The 18,020-nt window shown below is 58.5% G+C and overlaps 4 protein-coding genes across 4 annotated transcripts; 2 read left to right on the top strand and 2 right to left on the bottom strand.

The window, feature by feature from the left end:
- Window positions 1-4,344: 4,344 nt before the first annotated feature.
- Window positions 4,345-7,706, top strand: VDAG_06083 (endoplasmic reticulum mannosyl-oligosaccharide 1,2-alpha-mannosidase; the record flags this gene model as incomplete). Its single annotated transcript, XM_009659097.1, has 2 exons — window positions 4,345-4,512; window positions 4,575-7,706. 2 exons carry the CDS (start codon window positions 4,345-4,347, stop codon window positions 7,704-7,706), a joined length of 3,300 nt encoding a protein of 1,099 aa, XP_009657392.1.
- A 715-nt stretch (window positions 7,707-8,421) lies between these two features.
- On the bottom strand, window positions 8,422-9,162 carry VDAG_06082 (adenine phosphoribosyltransferase; the record flags this gene model as incomplete). The annotated part of the gene is made up of 2 exons (XM_009659096.1): window positions 8,422-8,567; window positions 8,628-9,162. 2 exons carry the CDS (start codon window positions 9,160-9,162, stop codon window positions 8,422-8,424), a joined length of 681 nt encoding a protein of 226 aa, XP_009657391.1.
- Window positions 9,163-13,322: 4,160 nt separating this feature from the next.
- VDAG_06081 (uncharacterized protein) lies at window positions 13,323-15,372 on the bottom strand (the record flags this gene model as incomplete). The annotated part of the gene is made up of 4 exons (XM_009659095.1): window positions 13,323-13,914; window positions 13,994-14,118; window positions 14,166-14,897; window positions 14,965-15,372. 4 exons carry the CDS (start codon window positions 15,370-15,372, stop codon window positions 13,323-13,325), a joined length of 1,857 nt encoding a protein of 618 aa, XP_009657390.1.
- A 2,136-nt stretch (window positions 15,373-17,508) lies between these two features.
- VDAG_06080 (L-arabinitol 4-dehydrogenase) lies at window positions 17,509-17,856 on the top strand (the record flags this gene model as incomplete). Its single annotated transcript, XM_009659094.1, has 2 exons — window positions 17,509-17,698; window positions 17,813-17,856. The coding sequence occupies 2 exons, from the start codon at window positions 17,509-17,511 to the stop codon at window positions 17,854-17,856; spliced, it is 234 nt and encodes a 77-aa protein (XP_009657389.1).
- Window positions 17,857-18,020: the final 164 nt, after the last annotated feature.

Below are 18,020 nucleotides of genomic sequence, written 5' to 3'. Positions count from 1 at the left end.
AGGACATGCTCTAGGTTTCGAAGGATGGGGAGGAGGGGAGGGTGCGCGGTCTGCATAACCAGGGCTTGTGTGATTGCCACTTTCCAGACTGCCGGGTACAGTCTTGAGCAGAAGAGAGAGAGAGAGGAAAAGAGAGAGAGTAAAGGACAGAGAGTGTGAGTGAGACAGGGCACGAAAAGCGGCGCTCAGAAAAACAAGCAGTTTGTCTTGGGGGTGGGAGAAAAAAAAAAAGAGGCAGAAACACCGCATCGACAGCGAACCCGACAGTTTGGTAAATTGCGCAAAGCAGGCGAGCAGCACGCTCCTTTTTCAGAGACCATTGCCGCTCCGTCGTCCGATGGCTGCATTGCTAGGGTAGAAAAGCTTTCAATGCTCATACATGGTACCCCGTTGCTCCAGTCGTTCCCTTGGTTGCTTGTGAATTTTCTCCAGTTGTTGCTGGCGCCTCTGCCCCCTTCCCCCCCCCCCCTCTCTCTCGCCCTGCCTTACCTGCCTACCCTGAGGTACCCTGACTTAGAGCCACCTCCCCTGTGTGCCCGCTTTCCGAGAGTACATGTAGATGCTGGGTTCACACGTACGCGAGCGGTTTTGGGAAGGTGACAAGGTGTTTATGCTCTCCCCCTTTCCGCCTTTCCGGTCACCCTTGCCTACACTCCCCCTCAAGTCCACTTGATCATGGCTCGTTAACAAAGTGCATCACGCTACCCGAGATGCCAATGTACCCAGCATCGGGCATTCGAGTCCTGGTCTGGAAGCGACTGGACCGCCTCGCTTCACCTCAGTCGCCGTCTATCTAGCCAGGGGGTGGGCTCCGACGCTATTCCCTGGTCTGGCGCGAGGGTCAAAGGCCAGCGAGTACAGGGAGAGAAAGGAGCATGTGTTGTGCCTGGAACAAGTGCCCCGTAGTTGGCAGCTCGCGCTGTGACGTGACTTCCCGGGCAGGGCATCATGTCATGCCGGTCAGTCTCGTCGATTGCTTCCGCGGAGCGTGTGAGGGCGTCTCGATGCATGTGGAGCCGTTGGTTTCAGCACGAGAAGGGGACAAGTTGGAAGGATTCCCGGGAAGAAGAGAGAATCGGGCCTTGTACAGGACATTGGTCAATAAGCTAACGCACAAGACTGGGAGGCGAATCAAGAGTCAGAGCATTGAGCGTCATGGCAAGGTCAGAGCCAGAGAGGACGAGGAGCAGGGAGAGCAAGGAGAGCGACGCTGGAGAGACGGTCACACACACACACACAGAGAGAGAGAGAGAGAGAGGGAGAGAGAGAGAGAGCGAGAGAGAGCGCGAGAGACCTGGCGCGGCCCCCATTCTAACACTGACTGGTTGAAACGATGTGACTGGTAAATTCTCCTTTGCAGCGGCTAAGCCACCATGTGCTGCCTATTCTGTCGCTGCCTTCTTGTTTGATTTTGCCTCGTCGAGTCGAGCCATGCAGGCCGAGCAGCCAGCAGCCAGTCATCTCGCGGTCCAAGTCGTCGGGACCGGACATGGCCGAATCAGCACTGAGAGAGGGAGGGAGGGAGGGGGCGGGGACGGGGGGCGGACAGACGGGTGTTGCTTTCGGCTGTGCGCATGGGAGCGCGCGTGCTGCTTGCTTGCGGCTGTGGCGGATGGAGGTGCATGCCGCAGGACGAGGCCAGGCTCTGCACGGCTGCCGAGCCATGCAAGCCGTCCTGGCGTGTAGATAGGAACAACTCACGCGATTTGGCCATGTGCATTGCATATAAGTGCGTGTGCCTCTATTCATAGATGTTCGGCGTTATGCCTTTGGTGCCCAAAGTTGGCCTCAGTCCATACAAATACATACAATAATCACGGCCTGACTCAAGAGCTTTGATGTACATACATGCAGGTGTTACCTTCGTACATGATTGAGGGCGGGTACGTCTGTGCAACATGATAGCATACAGACATCTAGAAATACAGATATCTGGAAGGACAGACATCTGGAAATACAGACACCGAGATGTACAGACATCTGGAAGTACAGACACCGAGATGTACAGACATCTGGAAGTACAGACACCGAGATGTACAGTTTGCTATGTCCTTTACCTCAATTAGCAATTTGTATTCTCTGCCACTCAGCTATCGACCATGCAAAGTACTGAGGCTAAATTCAGTCGCCAAAGCGATAGATGTTCAGCTCTTTAGTGGGTATCTTGGATGAGGGCGTAACTTTTCCGATTTCCTGTCTCGCCGTCTTGCGGTCTATCTTTGTGTGTCTCGCTCTGTCTCTCTGTCTCCGTCTGACTTGAGATTTTCAGGGTCTGTCTCTCTACAGTGTTCTCAATCTCGTGGTTTGAGATCGTTCATAAATATAGTGACACACTTGATCTACTTGTCCTTGCTTTACCTGAGGTCGATGGGTTGATGAGCCGCAGAACGTGCTCAGATGTTGTCTCGGCTGGCTTTTGAACCGGGTGCACTGAAAGTATAATCCGCAGGATTGGCATCTCGTACAACGGCGGTCGCGGAATTCCTGATTTGTCGTCGGTCCTTCTTTGCGAGATGTGATAAGTGCCAGTTTCGTTTTTCTACCGTCTGGTTTTCTTCGGCAGTGGCAATACAGGAATTTTTATGATGGTCTCGAACGAGGTTGGGGGAACAGGGCTTGAAGACGACAAGGCGATAGCGTCTAACGTAGTCCCATTCCATGCACACAAGACGCCACGACGCCAGGCTAAACCACACAGAAACGAACAGAGGCAGCCAAACTCATGAGAAAGTATGGCAGCCATGTGGCCAAGGCGAAGGAGGACCAACGAGCTCTGACATCGCGGAGCCGACATGCTGTGTAACGCGACCCGAAACATCAACCACGAATCTTTCGTAGGCTAAGCCCCCCCCCCCCGCCGCCCATGTCGTGCCCCCGCGCACCCATAATCGATCTTAAGGCTGAAATGCACACTGCTGCCCAGCATTGGCAAGAGTCATTGACGGGGTGGGAACAGTGTGAGCGACTGAGCGTGACCAGAGTCAAGGCCGGGGTGTCTGTCTCTGCTGCGCCCGGCCTGTTCTGCGACCTATGAGCAAAGCCTCGCATCGAGAATAGGGCCAATCCCCCAGATCCTCCCCTCCTTCCATATCGTGCGCAGACTGGACGGAGAGGCTTAGCCAGCCCGTCTGTGAACAGGCAGCCTTTCACCCAATGGCAATATCATGGCACCATTATGCTCGGCCAGCGCCCGCATGACCATTTGGGTGTAACGATGAGAGCATACCACCCTCCACCATCCGTGGCCTGGCAAGGCGGGGGAACGGCCCCGGCATGCCATGGGGGCCGGAGTGGAAAATAGAGACGGTGGGCGAAAAGGGTAAAACTACGGCAGCAGAGACAGGAGGCAATCAATCACCTTTCCTTGGCTTCGGCTGGCGATCGGATATATCATCACGACCACCGAACGAACCATGGGCAAGCTTCCGCGGCGCTTGATCCAATCCAGGGGGGGGGGGGGGTCTTGCTACGATTTAGCCGCGAGCTCGGCAATCCTTGAATGTACCGGTACTTCCTGGCAGAAGACAGGGACAAAAAGCACGCCCTCTCCCCCGGATCAAGGCTTAGCAAACCTTTTGAGATTATGTCAAGGCATCCGTGGTCGATCACAAGCGAACGGGAATAGACCAAAAAAAAAAAGAAAAAAAGTGTGACGATGAGAAGTTGGAATTGGAAATTGGCATGAGAGGTCCGAGTGGAGATGCTGAGGTACCTTGGGGCAGCTCGGGCACCTCAACTGGGATCCCCTGCGAGAACACAATCGGCCGGGGAACGTGGACCATCGCCGGTGAGCCTTGACAGGTTCAGGGCAGAGCACTGGCCACTTACAGGGCTCTTTCGGGGATGCCACGCCCCAGGTGTGTTGTGTCGTGCTTGTAGCTAGGTAGGGGGGGGGGGGGTGCTTTCGGTGCTTCGGTGAGAGTATCCGGCGAGGATTGAGAGTCGGTGGGCCTTAGTGAGCCTCAGAATTAAGGCTCCCATTTCTGCTCCCTCGTCTCTCTGCTGAGGTAAGCAAAACAGGAAAGGTTGATGAGCACCAGCCACAGAAGCTCCATGCGCCACGTCGCGAATGAGTGTCGCGTGGCTCGCCAAGATGACAGCATCCCACTTCAGAGTGCCATATTCAACGGGCTTCAGTCCTGACGCTACCTCGACATTGGCCGCCCCTACGCTGCTTCTTTCTAGCCCCGGAGACACCCAAATCCCTCATGAGGATTCCTTGCTGAAGCTGCCGCCGATTCCTGGAGTTCGGGAACCTGCCGGCGGCGTGGCGTGTGGGCGCATTCATGGGAACCTGTGAATAGTTCTCCCACCTTCTTCGACGGAGCACCGGCGCGAGCAATCATGCCGTCGACATTGGCCCTCCTCAGCTGTCTCTTACTGTCCCTGACATGGCCAGCAAGAGTCAAGTCAATGGGTGCGGCCCGCCTGGCGGAGCTCCGGAAATCAACGGTTGAGGTCTTCCAGCATGGCTTCAACAACTACATGCAGCACGCTTTCCCGGAGGACGAGGTTCGAGCCCCACCATCTTTAATCTTCCCCTCGCATGGCCTGGGCTAAACTCTTCCTCGCAGCTACGGCCCGTCTCATGTACGCCTCTTTCCCGCGATCCGGCGAACCCAGGGAACTACGACCTGAACGACGTCCTCGGCAACTACTCCCTTACCCTTCTCGACAGCTTGTCGACCCTCGCCATCCTCGCCGGCACGCCCTCCGACGACCAGACGGCAGAATGGGCTCTCAAAGAGTTCCAGGGCGGGGTAGAAAAGTTTGTGCACTACTACGGGGACGGACGGCGTGGCCCATCGGGCCAGGGTATACGTGCGCGCGGGTTCGACCTCGACAGCAAGGTCCAGGTCTTTGAGACCGTCATCCGAGGGGTGGGCGGCCTTCTGAGCGCCCACCTCTTCGCCGTCGGGGAGCTCCCCATACCTGGCTATGATCCAGAGCATGCAGGGCTGAACGACGACCATGACGACGACTCGGATCTGCTGGAGCTGGCCCCCATCCCGTGGCCGAGCGGCTTCCACTACGACGGCCAGCTCCTGCGACTGGCCCTCGACATGGCAGAACGGCTGCTGCCGGCCTTTTATACGACGACTGGTCTGCCATATCCGCGTGTCAATCTGCGCCATGGCATTCCCTTTTACATCAACTCACCCCTGCATAAGGTTTCGCCCAACGACCCTGACTCGACGCAGAAGTACCCTGAGAAGACGGACACGTGTGCGGCGGGCGCCGGCAGCTTGGTGCTCGAGTTTACCGTCCTCAGCCGCCTCACCGGCGACCAGAGGTTCGAGCATCTAGCCAAACGCGCCTTCTGGGCTGTCTGGAAGGGCAAAAGCGAAATCGGCCTGGTCGGCAACGCCATCGACCCCGAAAGGGGAGACTGGGTCAACTTTGACACGGGCATCGGCGCTGGCGTCGACAGCTTCTTTGAGTATGCTTTGAAGAGTCACATTCTGCTGTCCGGCCACGACCTTCCCAATGTCACCGCGCGCGCGCCGACGACGTCAGACCGTCAGTGGCTCGACCCGAATACGTTGCACACCGAACCTTTGACTCCCGAGGAACACACCGCGGGAGCTTTTCTCGAGGCCTGGCATCAGGCGCATGCGGCTATCAAACGCCACTTGTACAACGACGCTCACCACCCGTACTACATGACAGGTCACAGGACCCGGGGCTACCCTTTCACGGCCTGGATCGACAGTCTGGCGGCATTCTATCCCGGCCTGCTGGCCATGGCTGGCGAGGTTGCGGAGGGTGAGGAGGCGAACCTTCTCTATACTGCACTCTGGACTCGCTATGGTGCCCTGCCAGAGAGATGGTCGGTTCGAGAGAGGCAGGTCGACTCTGGAATCGGCTGGTGGCCCGGGCGACCCGAGTTTATCGAGTCGACATACTATCTGTATCGTGCCACCGGCGACCCGTGGTACCTGCACGTTGGCGAGATGGTCCTTGCGGATATCAATCGTCTCTGCCGGACCAAGTGCGGCTGGTCGGGGCTCCAAAATGTCGACACGGGCGAAAAGGCAGATCGGATGCAGAGCTTCTTCTTGGGTGAAACCACGAAGTATCTTTATGTTCTTTTCGATCCTGAACACCCGCTTAACAAACTCGATGCCGCTTTCGTCTTCAGCACCGAAGCCCATCCGCTCATCATTCCGGGGCAGCGAGCTTCGAGGCGCGGTCAGAAAACAAGAAAGAAGAAGAAACCGCAGGTGAACCGTCTCGTGAAGGGCGTCAAGGCGTACCACGATGAGCATTACACCAACACTTGCCCGGTTGCCTCGAGGCCTCCATTGACGGGCTCGGCCATGGCCGCACGCGCCGACGTGTTCCAAGCCGCCAGCTTCGTCAACCTGCATACGGTCGCCAACCCTCACAGTGGCATGAAGCTAGTCCCAACCTTCAAGGGGTCCAACGAGACTGTTCTCCGATACAAGGAGAACCACACCTTCTTCCCCTGGACGCTGCCTACTTCGATGGTCCCGGACAACGGCACCTGCGCGGCTCTCACGTTCAAGCCAACCCTTGTCATCGAGTTTCCCTCGACAAACCAACAGGGCAGTGCGCTGAACCAGCTGTTTGCGAATACGGCAGCATTCAAGACCCTTTATGGCGCCAAGATCACCTCGCTGAACGGCTTAAAGATTACTTTTATCAAGGAGGAGTCCTTTGCGCCGAACTACGACCACACCTGGCGCGTCACGCACGTCAATCACATAGCTCTCGGCAAGGATGAGATCGTACACATCGATGGCGACATGCTCTCCGATATCAAAGACCCCCTCTTCAATCGTGTTCGCTACACGCCGTACGTCGACCTCATGATTATCTACGGAGAACCTCCCTCGGAGAACACCACAGCAGAGACCCCACTCGAAACGGTCGAAGTGGCGCTCGACGAGCACGGCAACGAGATACACCTGAGCGAGGAGGCGTCCTCGTGGCTGGAACGCGACGCCGAGGCACCGGACTCGCTCGACCCCTCCTACGGCTCCATGCTCAAGAGCCTCGTCCGCGCAGTCACCTCCGTCTTCGACCCGGCCAACACGCCCTCGCCCGACGACGGCCCCGCGGGCGCCAGCCGGCGCACGCTGCACATGGAAACCTACAAAGCCGCCCTGCCCGTCGGCATCGGCGCCGTGCCCCTCCCCGACGTCCGCGACGCGCCCCTGGCCCCGGCCACGGCGCCGGACGAGAACACGCCCGCCGCCCAGCTCCACCTGCCCTGGCACACCGTCTACCTCGCCGGCCAGGGCTGCACCGCCCGCCTCCCGGACGCCATCCCGCGCAACCACCACGTCATCGCCCTGCGCCGCGGCGGCTGCTCCTTCAGCGCCAAGCTCGCCAACATTCCCGCCGTCACGCCCACGGCGCACTCGCTCCGCCTCGTCGTCGTCGTCAGCGACCCGCACGAGGACGGCCTCGGCGACGACGTCGACGACGACGACGCCGTCTACGGCGGTCACGTCGATCGCCCGCCCTGGGACGCCGCCCATGACATTGTCAAGCCGCACCTCGAGGACGAGCAGCGCACACCTGGCGGCATGCCGCGCCACCGCCCGCTCAGCCTGGTCATGATCCGTGGCGGCCAGACGGCGTGGGAGCAGCTCGGGCGCGCGAGGGGCGTCGGCGTCCGGAGAAAGTATGTCATTGAGACCCAGGGTCGGCGGGTGGACAACATCATCGTGCTCTGAAGCACGTTGGCGCACAAGGGGGGATGCACGGATGGATGCGAGGCATGTACATATGATGAGAGGAAACCCCCCACCACATCACGTTGGGTTATCTCGTTGAGTAGGATGACGGCATGACATAGACATGAGAGGACATGAACTAGTTTGTCTTTATAATACCACTTGCATTTTTGTTTGACTTGAATGGTACCATGGCTTGCGAGAAATGGTGCGGAATGATGTGACGGCCACATCGTACTTATTAGCCTTCAGGGTACTTCAACCCATGCATGCCAACTGCTGCACCGAGAGCCGCCGCATAAATACCGCTCCACCGCCCCAACAGTCACTGTTAGAGACCAAATATCATGTGTCAAATACTGTTGAGTATTAAGCTGTCGCATCAAAACCCCGCAGCGGGAAACCCGTCAACGGGCCGTCTGCTCGAGCACAGATGCCAAAGCTAGTCTAAGATAATGCAATCATGCAGCCGCCCTCCCAAGCCAAGTTTGAATGATGTCCTTTTTGAAAATCCCTGAAACGCCGACGCAGGCCCCGCGGCGTGCGTTGGTGTACCGTGCAGCTTTCGGTGGGAAGGTGTCAGGACGGCACAAGAGCAGCCCGTGCCGCCCCCCGGAACGTAGTATGTATATGTACTCATGCTTCGATGGCGTAATTGAGCAACGGGAAAGCTTTGCGGATCACCCCTCGCTGTCATTGTAGCCCGTAAACGCGTTCAAGCGTCCTCAATGAGAATGGTAGTGTTGATACCGTCGAGCTTCTCGCGGCCGTTGAGGCCAGGAATCTCGAGGATGAAGAGGAAACCCATGATTTCACCTCCAAGCTTCTTGACAAGGTCAGCTGCCGCCTTGGCCGAACCACCTGCATCAAGTCAGTAAACAAGCCCAATTTTCGCATTCGAGGCGGCTGAGATGTGCCTACCAGTAGCAATAATATCGTCAACGATGAGCACCTTCTGGCCAGGCTTGATGGCGTCCTCCTGCATCTGGAAGAAATCGGTGCCGTACTCCTTCTGGTATTCAGCGGTCACACAAGGACCAGGAAGCTTGCCCTGCTTGCGCACGGGAGCGAAGCCCTTGCCGAGACGGAGAGCAAGGCCGGGACCAAAGAGGAAACCACGGGCGTCGAGGCCGACGATAACGTCGGGGACGACACCGCCGTAGCCTTCTTGGATCTGGAGGTGGAGAGCGGAGACGAGAGTTTCATGGGCGGTGGGGTCGAGGAACAGTGGCATAATGTCGACAAAATCGATGCCCTTCTGGGGAAAGTCGGGGAAGTGACGGAGAGCGGCCTTGAGCTTCACCTTCCCACTGGCGAGTTCGGAGGAACCGGTGGTGGCGGCGGTGGGCTGTCGTCCCTCGGCATCTTGAGGGTTGGCGGGGTTGGCGGCGACGTGGGTGATTGGCGACGCAGATGACGCGGTGGTGCCAGGGGCGATTTGCTGTTCGGCGGACATGATGAGGAGAAGAAGAAGAAGAAAAGGAAGAAGAGAGGAGGAGAGGAGGAGGAGAGGGGAAAAGTAGGCAGAAGGAGGGATGGCTGGGCCGATATGGGTTTGTATCAGAGAGAAAATTTTGGGGTCTGGGGTGGGTGGGTGTGGGACATCAGAGCCGGTGGTGGTGCTGCTGCGCGGCCAGCGAGCGGGTGTAAGGTCAGTTCGACGGCAGGCGGGCGGGCGGCGGGATTACCGTGAGGCAGAGCCAGGAGCCAGGGCAACAGGGTGGTCCTTGGCCCGGCTTTTTGCCTTATTGCTGGATAGTGTATGGCCACGACACGGTCGCCTGTGCGTGGGAGGAACAAGGCGCGTAAAATTGTCCCCGTCTACCCAGGCTGCGAGGAGATGAGCCAGACGGGACGGGACGGACAGACTGAACAGGGCAAAGCACGAAAGCAGGCTGCGAGATGGCGCAGACCGCCAGCCGGCGAGCCTGGGGTTAGCAAGTGAGCAGCGCAAAACGCAAACCAGAATTGCGCCGGCGAGGGACGGAAGACGAGCCGAAAAGGCAAGTGGAGGAGGGGTAGGATAAGGCCTAGATGGATAACACGCAGGAGGACAAGGCGAGGCGAGGCGTTCGATGACAAGGACAAGGAACGTCGGTCTAACTAGCGGACAGTTTTCTTTGTCGGTCTTTCTCTTGTCTCGGTGTATTTTTCAGGCGATTTCCTGTCTCCTCTGATGGGCAATTGGGAGAGATAAATTCGTATCTGAATCGCGCAATCCGGTGCGAACGTGAATTGTCTCCAAACCTTGAAGGTGAGGGGCAAGGGTAAGCTTGATGCTTGAATCCATGGAGGGGCGCCCTGATTGTTGGAGGGGTCGGAGGGGCAGCCCAAGCCCAAGCCTAGCATGGTCTCTCGCAGCGGCCTGCACGGGTCCGTCCAGGGTCAAGTTCAGGATCAGGTTCTAGATATGGGGTGTTGACAGTGCCAATGCCACGCCCGTCTGGCGCACGTTTGTGTGGGTGTGGTCAGATAGGCAGCGAGGCCCCTGATTGCCCTGTCATGGCGGGACGCCTAGAGGCAACTTTGTGTCACCCAGTCGACCGACAAGAAGCCGATGCCAGCAGTGGTCGTTTGCCTGCGTGGCCCGACCGGCGGTGCATCGAAGTCATGCCTTGTTCTCGCAGGCCTCGGAGGCCATCTGGACATGGCTACAGCCACGGTTGCGTGGATGGCTGAACGTGTCCAGAAACACAAGGAATACCCCACTGTGCCATGTTGCCATGCTACCGTCCTGTACAAATGAAGCTCAGCATCAGCAAGCCTCCTTGACAAGGATCTAGGTCGGTACGGCAGGGGTGGATGGGTTTTTGGGGGGGTTGCCTTGGGAGGAGGGGTTCAGGGTCCCAGCCAGCACGTTATGCGATGCGTTGCATCAAGATTGTGCTCTGGCGAGACATGTCGGCAACCGGCGGCGTACATGGGCTTGACAAGTTCCGTCAGCGGCAGCCCGCAGGTTGCACCAAATCGAATCGGCCTGGCATTATGCAGGCCTGGCTGATGTGATGCTGCATTTGTTCTTCTCTCCGACGGCAGCCGGGCAGCTGGATTGTTCGATAGAGGTTGGAGGACTGGAAGAAACTCTGAGGGGAGGAAGGGTTGAGGCTCCGTGTCATTGGAAAGTCTGTTGGAGCACGGGGCATTCAACTTTGGCGGGCGCGTCCGACACTCAGAGTAACCGCCTGCCTGCGGGCTTAGCTAAACCATCGTTCCTTCCAGAGCGACAAACTTTGGGCGTCATCATCCATGTCCTTTCCAACCTTGCCGGGGCATCAGCCAGCCCAGGCAGGAAAGGCTGACAAGAATACCGATGTCAGAATGGATATTGCCAGGAAGGAGCTACGGGGTCAGTGAGGCAGGCGGTACCACATTCACTCACTCGTGCCGGCCCCCCCCCCCCCCCCTCACCAGACGCCACCAGCAACGCCGTCATCGTGTTGCAGATGCACAAAGTTCGATCATTGCAACCTCTGGGATGCTCATCATCCTCGTATTGCTCGTTCGACCATGCCCCATCTACCTGCCCTCGAAACACCAGCCCGAGGCCAAGATGGCCAGACGACAGGCGATGAGTCAAATCTGCTTGCTGGCAAGCGGCATTTAATACCGACGTATCCGAGACGGAGTGACACGACACTCCGATGATGAATGGCATGTTGTCGGCAGGCCGGGTGTATCCATCCCCCACCAGCAGTACAGCTACCAAATACATGTTTGATGGCGGAGATACTCAAATAGACGGAACCGAAGGGCACGCCTCTGATCATTGCGCCGCAGCTTACACAGTATGCTCACGCGTTGCATCCCCTTCTCATCAAGTGCGTGGGGTCCTTTGCATCAGACAAAGCAATACCACGTCTACGTCGTTCATCGACTCTACGAATCACGGACCCGAGACGTTGCCTTTGGTACCCCGACCCCCGCGTCGCCGAGCTGGTCCCGACACGCAAAGTCGCGACGTGTTACTGACCGCTCATCTATAACATGACGAGGCCATCCTCTCAGTACAGCCCTCACCACACCCTCTTGGTGCCTCGGTGGGGTCAAATCCCACGTCGGTGGGCGCCCGCCGTCTGCGGCCTCCAGACCTCTGGCTGATATCTTCCGAAACAGCCTTCTGCCAATTTACTTTGTCATATAGCGGCGCTGACGGTCTGGAACCAGTGAGCTTGTTTTTCGTCACTCATGGCCCGGCTGGTATGCAAACACTCTTATATCCACCACTGTTCAGTGATATGACTTGGTCGGTGTCGCACTTACGTATAGTACCCGTTGCCGACCGTTTCGTGACCCTTCGGGTAGGGGCAAACCTCCTCATAAATCGCCCACAAGCCGACCCGCGCAGTACGAAGCGGCCAGCCACCAATATGCCCCCCTGACGGCAGAAACTGGTCTATCTGCTCCGACTTTGTGTCGTCCGCTCCGGCTTTCCCTGGAGCATCTCTCACTCTCGAATCCACCTTGCATCACCCTCAGCACGACATCAGCCTCGAGGTGCAGGCGCCAGTGACCCAGAAAGGAGGAGCACTTATGGAGCAGGAAACCTCCCGTCATTGCATGTTGGCTAACTACCTTGGTAGACCGAGCAAGGGCTAGGCTAGATCCGCGGCCTGTGGCTATCCAGCTACCTTTTCGGCTACTTTCACCGCCTTTGTCACGGTTCAACTTCATTGGGCCTCGCGTGAAGGGTTTGCGAGTCGACTCGCGTTGTCAATGCAGAGAGAGAGAAAGTTCAAGCATCAGAACGCGGCTCGAATGAGAATCCTAGGCAGGAGACTGGAGTAGAGGCGTGCGATCAGCACGATCATCTCGAGGCCTGGGCCCGCCTCTTCGAGCTACTCATGTCTGCCGCCCGCGTCGCTCCTGTCGGCCGGCTCAAAAGGCCGGGCGTTATGCAGCCATCCCATTCGGCAAACTAGCAATCTGAAATCCCGCGAACCGGCTCTCCTCTTCGGCCACTGGTCCGCTGGTCCTACCTCTCTGTGCTGTGTTGCACGCTTGCAGGTGGACCAGATCCGCCTGCGAGGTTACAACGCGTCTTGGATGCCAGCCCGCATACTGCAGATCAAGCCCACAAGACTCCATCGCCGTACTTTCGTAGAGAAACGTGCTAGGTTCAGCGCTGGATATCACGGTCAAGCCTGCAGAGAACAGAAAGCACTAGTCATGGACCAGGTCAAGCGAACGAGAACGTATGGCGCATTCTTTCTGTCTTGTCATTAAAGTTGGATATTTTTGCAGTGTACTATGCTCGCTAGAAACATCGCGCATGAAGGGGGTATCACTCTTTCTTCGCCTCTTCTCTTCTCTTCTCGTACCTCTAGACCTGAGTATGCAACAGGCGATGGCAGCGGTTCGAAATAAGAAATTGCACGCAACAAACGCAAAAGGGGAAGCCAAATAGCACGTAACAACGAGACCCAAAAAGCAATGCAGAACCAAACGAGACAACCGTCTTCATCTCCAACCCGCTCTTTATCGTGGTCGCTCGTGACATGAAGCCCCGGACGCCATGCAAAGTAACGCAGCCAATACTCCAGCCTGTACCTGCCCGCCTGCCTGTCAAATGTCATGGACCAGATCACATAGGTCATGCTTCAGACGGGCGTTCCGCCATCACTGCAGCTGAAACTGCAACCGGATGATGGAGAAGAGCATGTTCTGCAGGACGTGCAGCATGACAGCGACGCTCGTGGGGAGCAGCTCGGGCCAGACGGCAAGGTCAAGGCGGCCCTCCCTGCCGACGTCGACGCCGTAGCACCAGCGGATGAGCAGGCGCAGGCACAGCGAGGCGGCGAGCTCGCAGGCCCAGGTGACGGACGAGGCCCAAAAGGTGAGGCGAAAGTCGTAGCGCTCCGAGTCGTCGTCGTCAAAGTCAAAGGCAAAGTAGGGGTAGACGTCCTTGTTGGGGCCAAAGTGCAGGACGAGGACGCTGCCGAGGAAGGCGGCCATGGAGACGTTCTCGGCGAGGAACCGGATGAAGACGTTGCGCGTGCACACCTTTTGGTACGAGGCGTACGACTGGTCGGTGAAGTTGAGGGCGCGCGAGACGCGGTGCCAGAGCGGCGACATGGTCAGCGGCGTCAGGAGGATGAGGAAGCTGCTCGAGAGGATCTGCAGGAGCACGAACTGCTGCGGGGACCGCAGCCGCGCGTACAGGGCGCGCACGTAGGTCTGGTACGTGAGCATGAAGTAGCTGCGGGCCTTTCTGTCAGTTGGTGGTTTTCTTTTTCAATAGATTCCTTCCCAAAAAGGCGGAGGAGGGGGGGGGGGGGGGACAATCTCACAGCTTGAAGATCCAGCTCAGCGGGTAGCTCCCGACGCGCTCGCCCTCGCGGATGCCGAGCAGCCAGCCCGTCAGCAGGTCGAGCAAGTGCACGGTGACCACCCACCTGTAGACGTACATGATGGTCTCGAGGTTGTCGTGAGGCCAGCGTGCGGAGATATATCTCGGCGTACGCCCTCTCCTATGACGTACGCCATGAGGCCGACGAGGAGCGCGAGACAGAACCAGATGAAGCGCACAAAGCTGGCGGGAAGCCAGCGGGCTCGCAGGCGGGCCAGCAGCGGTTGCTGGTGTTGACGCTGCTGGGTCTGCCGCCCGCGGCGGCCCTGCTGGTTGCCACGAGCGTCAGGGGCGGGGCCGGCTGGAACGCGACGGGGAGGGGTGGCGCCGCCGAGGTCGCCGCCGGTCCACCAGGAGGTCGTGAAGATGCGCTGCGTGTCGGACATGCGGTTGCGGAGGCCCAGGTGGTGGCGCTGGGACGTTGTGAGGATGAGGAAGGCGATGGCGACGGGGGCAGCCATGACGATGAAGGTCCAGGCGATCCACGAGGTGTTGTGGACGGTGAGGAAGCGCGTCTCGGGGGTGAGGTAGATGGGGATCGGGAGCACGAGGGCGAGGGTGGCTATGAGTGAGATGGTGGGCAGGAAGCCAAGAGACTGGGGCCACCAGTTGAGGCTGTAGAGGTTGAAGACTTTGGTGATCCATATGAGGGCGGTCAGGTTGTAGAAATTGTAGTAGACGAAGAGGAAGAACCAAAAGTTGACGCGCACGCGAGGCTGGCCGTGGCCGGGTGTCTTGCGCGTGGGTGCATCAGAGGGAACGCCGTCGCCGCCGTGGTGATCGTTGCCGTCGCCGTCGTCGAGGAGGGGATACTGCGGGAAGGGAAGGGCGCACCATCCGATGGCCTGTACGTGGTCAGCAATGTAACAACAGTTTTCTCCGCCTCTCCCACGTCTTTCCTCGTTGACATACCAGGACGGCCGGCAGCACGACCAAAACACCATATCGACTCCACCAAACATCGACCACCCTCCTCACAGCGCCCTGCTTCGGCTCGATCCAAACATCCACCGTCTTCCTCCATATCCTCCTCCCCAACCCCGTGCCCTCGTTATGCGCGTCATCAAGCGCCGCCTGTACATCGTCGTCGTCGTCGTCGTCGTCATCATCGAGGCCGGCCGCCAAGACGGCGCCGCAGCCGACATGGACGCTCCCTCGGCCGTTCCCGAGGGCCGAAGACGGCAGGCCTAGGGCGCCATGAGAGGGCCTCCGGGCGGTGGAAGGCGGAACGGCTCGGAAGCGACCGAGGAGTGGGGAGGATTCGGGTTGGAAGCGGGCGCGGGACTCCTGGCCCGGGGTGAAGGGGAAGAAGGAGGGCATTTAGGTAAAAGGACAGAAGAGAGAGGGGGGGAGAGGGAGAGAGGGAGAGAGGGGAGGCTAGCGTGCAGCTGGCGCCGAGCGAGGCATTGGGCCGGGTTCGTGGGTTCGAGGCTGCGGGAGGACGGGCCTCGATGTCGCTGGAGGGGTCTGCTTGCCGAGACGAGGGGTTCGTGGTGGGTGTGCAGGTGGGTGTGCGGGTAGGGTGCAACGGCGACGTCAAGGTGGAAGCGAGGATGATGTCGAAATGCTGGAGTCAAAGTTCCAGTGCAGGTCCAAGCTTGGGTCGAGGTCCAGGTCGAGGTCCAGGTCGAGGTCCAGGTCGAGGTCCAGGTCGAGGTCCAGGTCCAGGGCCATGTCTGTCCAGGGTCAGGGTCCAGTGACGATTGTTTCCTGACCGACTTGCCTGACGAGGGATGGCGCTTGCGCAGGGACCAGCCTGCCACTGGGCATTCCAGGCATTCTTCCCTCTAGGCGCTACCCGCCAGTGAGGTGTCTTGGGCCTAGGTATATGACTGTGGCTGTTAGGCGGGCACGCCAACACCGCACCACCATGGCGAGGCCCGATGTTTTTGCGTCGGGAGAAACCTCGGCACTCAAAAGCCCAACGTCGCTCAGCCTCCATCCTTGATGCAAGATTCAACGGACAATGCATGAACAAGCCACAAACCCGAGTTCCAGTAATCCGCATCACGCCCCCCGGAGCTCGTGCTCTCTTTGTATTTCTGAACACCCAGGGCAACTGCCGAGGCTGGGATGGGCAGGCTCGATGCTACGATCCTCACCAGATCCTACGCAATTCCAAGATCAGCTTCTCGTCAAAACGCGGGGGGTCCGCAGCCTGGACTTGGAGTGCAACGGAGAAAGGCAGGTCGCCTGCCAGCAACAGCCAGGATCGCCATGACCTGCTTCAACCCCAAGAATCCGTCTGGTGCCAATCAACAAGAGCCGCCTCGTCTTTTGCTGTACCCATGAACACTGGGGCCAAGGAAAATGCGAAAGAGACGGCCTTCGTTGTGAAAGAGACGGCCTTCGTTGTGAAGGAGACGGCATCTGACATGTCCATACGAGTAAAAGCTGGAGCCCCGCCTAGAAGCCTGGAAGTACCATGTCCCTTGACGTCGGTAGACCCAGACAAGCGGGGTCTCATTATGCATCGTCTGCCCCTGTGGGTTTGCCCACTCGAGGAAGAGCTGTGTTCCATGTGCATAGCATCGTTCACGCGGTATCGCATCTGGAGACTTTAGCCGCACAGCAGGCTGCTTGCTGGATTTTAGCCAGACCGAGGCGAGGGAAATGATGGGCACATATAGCAGCCGAAGATGAGTAGACGACCGAGCGGACGAAAAACCCAATTCAATGTGGCAGCAGATAGGATGAGGCCCACCGGCGGCACCTCAGGACCGAGTCTCACTGGGCACGGCGTCGGGGCCAATGGACCCCCCCCCAACTTTCGGGGCAGTCGGGGCGATGGCCTGTGATCGCCGTGATTGGCGCGCCAGAACCATCTCGACGCTTGCAAAGGGGAATCGGTCTTACAGCGACCGAAGCGCACCAAAAAGAAGGTCGAGAGCCAGTACCGCTATCCGCTGCTCTTCCCCCTACCTTGTGCGCGCCCACATGTTCCGTTTCCGCCCCTACGAGCGCATCTAGCTTGACAAGCTTCGTACCCTGCGTGACCTTTGAATGTGGGGAACCCTGGCCTGTGTTTTGCTGCGTCCTGAGAATTCCCGATGGGACCGCCGCGAATGGCCGCCGAGAACGACGAGACGAGACGTGTCGGCGGCGTTGGGGCGAAACGGCCACCGAGGGGTTGGAGGGGTCACCAAAATCCTTCCCATCCAATATATAGCAAGAGATCTGACCCTCCCCCTCCTTCGGTCGTCGTCACACGGCATCGTGCCAGCCCAGCTCTGCTTCTCCTCTCCTCTTTCCTACAAACCCGTCATCGGCCCTGGGCTCCTCTGCTTCTCTACCTAACCCCCCTCCCGCCGCATCCTCCCATCCATCTCATCGCAAACCCTCCTAGCCAAGGCCGAAAGGACGCTTTCGCATCGTCATCGCGCAGCACACGGTCGGCACTATTGACGCGAATACGACGGAGAAGAAGAAAGTCGAGATCAGAAACACAAAGCAATCATGACGGCGACAAACGGTACCAACGGTCACACCAACGGCGCCACGGCCAAACAGTCCAAGAGCAACATTGGCGTCTTCACAAACCCCAAGCACGACCTGTGGATCAACGAGGCCGAGCCCTCTCTTGAGAAGGTCAACTCTGGTGAGGGACTTGCCGTTGGAGAGGTGACGGTTGCCATCAGGAGCACCGGTATCTGCGGGTGAGTTTTTCTTTCTCCCAAATACGCGGCAGCACACAGTCCGTCTGCAGTCGGATCAAAATCATGTCAAACCCAGAAAACAGAAAAAAGACTGACTCGACCAGCTCTGACATTCACTTCTGGTGCCATGGCTGCATCGGCCCCATGATTGTCGAGGCCGACCACATTCTCGGGCACGAGTCGGGCCGGCGATGTCATCGCAGTGCACCCCAGCGTCGAGCACCTCAAGGTCGGCGACCGCGTCGCCTTCGAGCCCAACGTCATCTGCAACGCCTGCGAGCCCTGCCTCACGGGGCGTTACAACGGCTGTGA

Source organism: Verticillium dahliae, genomic scaffold (genome assembly GCF_000150675.1).
Source record: "Verticillium dahliae VdLs.17 supercont1.13 genomic scaffold, whole genome shotgun sequence".
Taxonomy (NCBI): domain Eukaryota; kingdom Fungi; phylum Ascomycota; class Sordariomycetes; order Glomerellales; family Plectosphaerellaceae; genus Verticillium; species Verticillium dahliae.
This window is presented reverse-complemented; position numbering and strand designations above follow the sequence as displayed.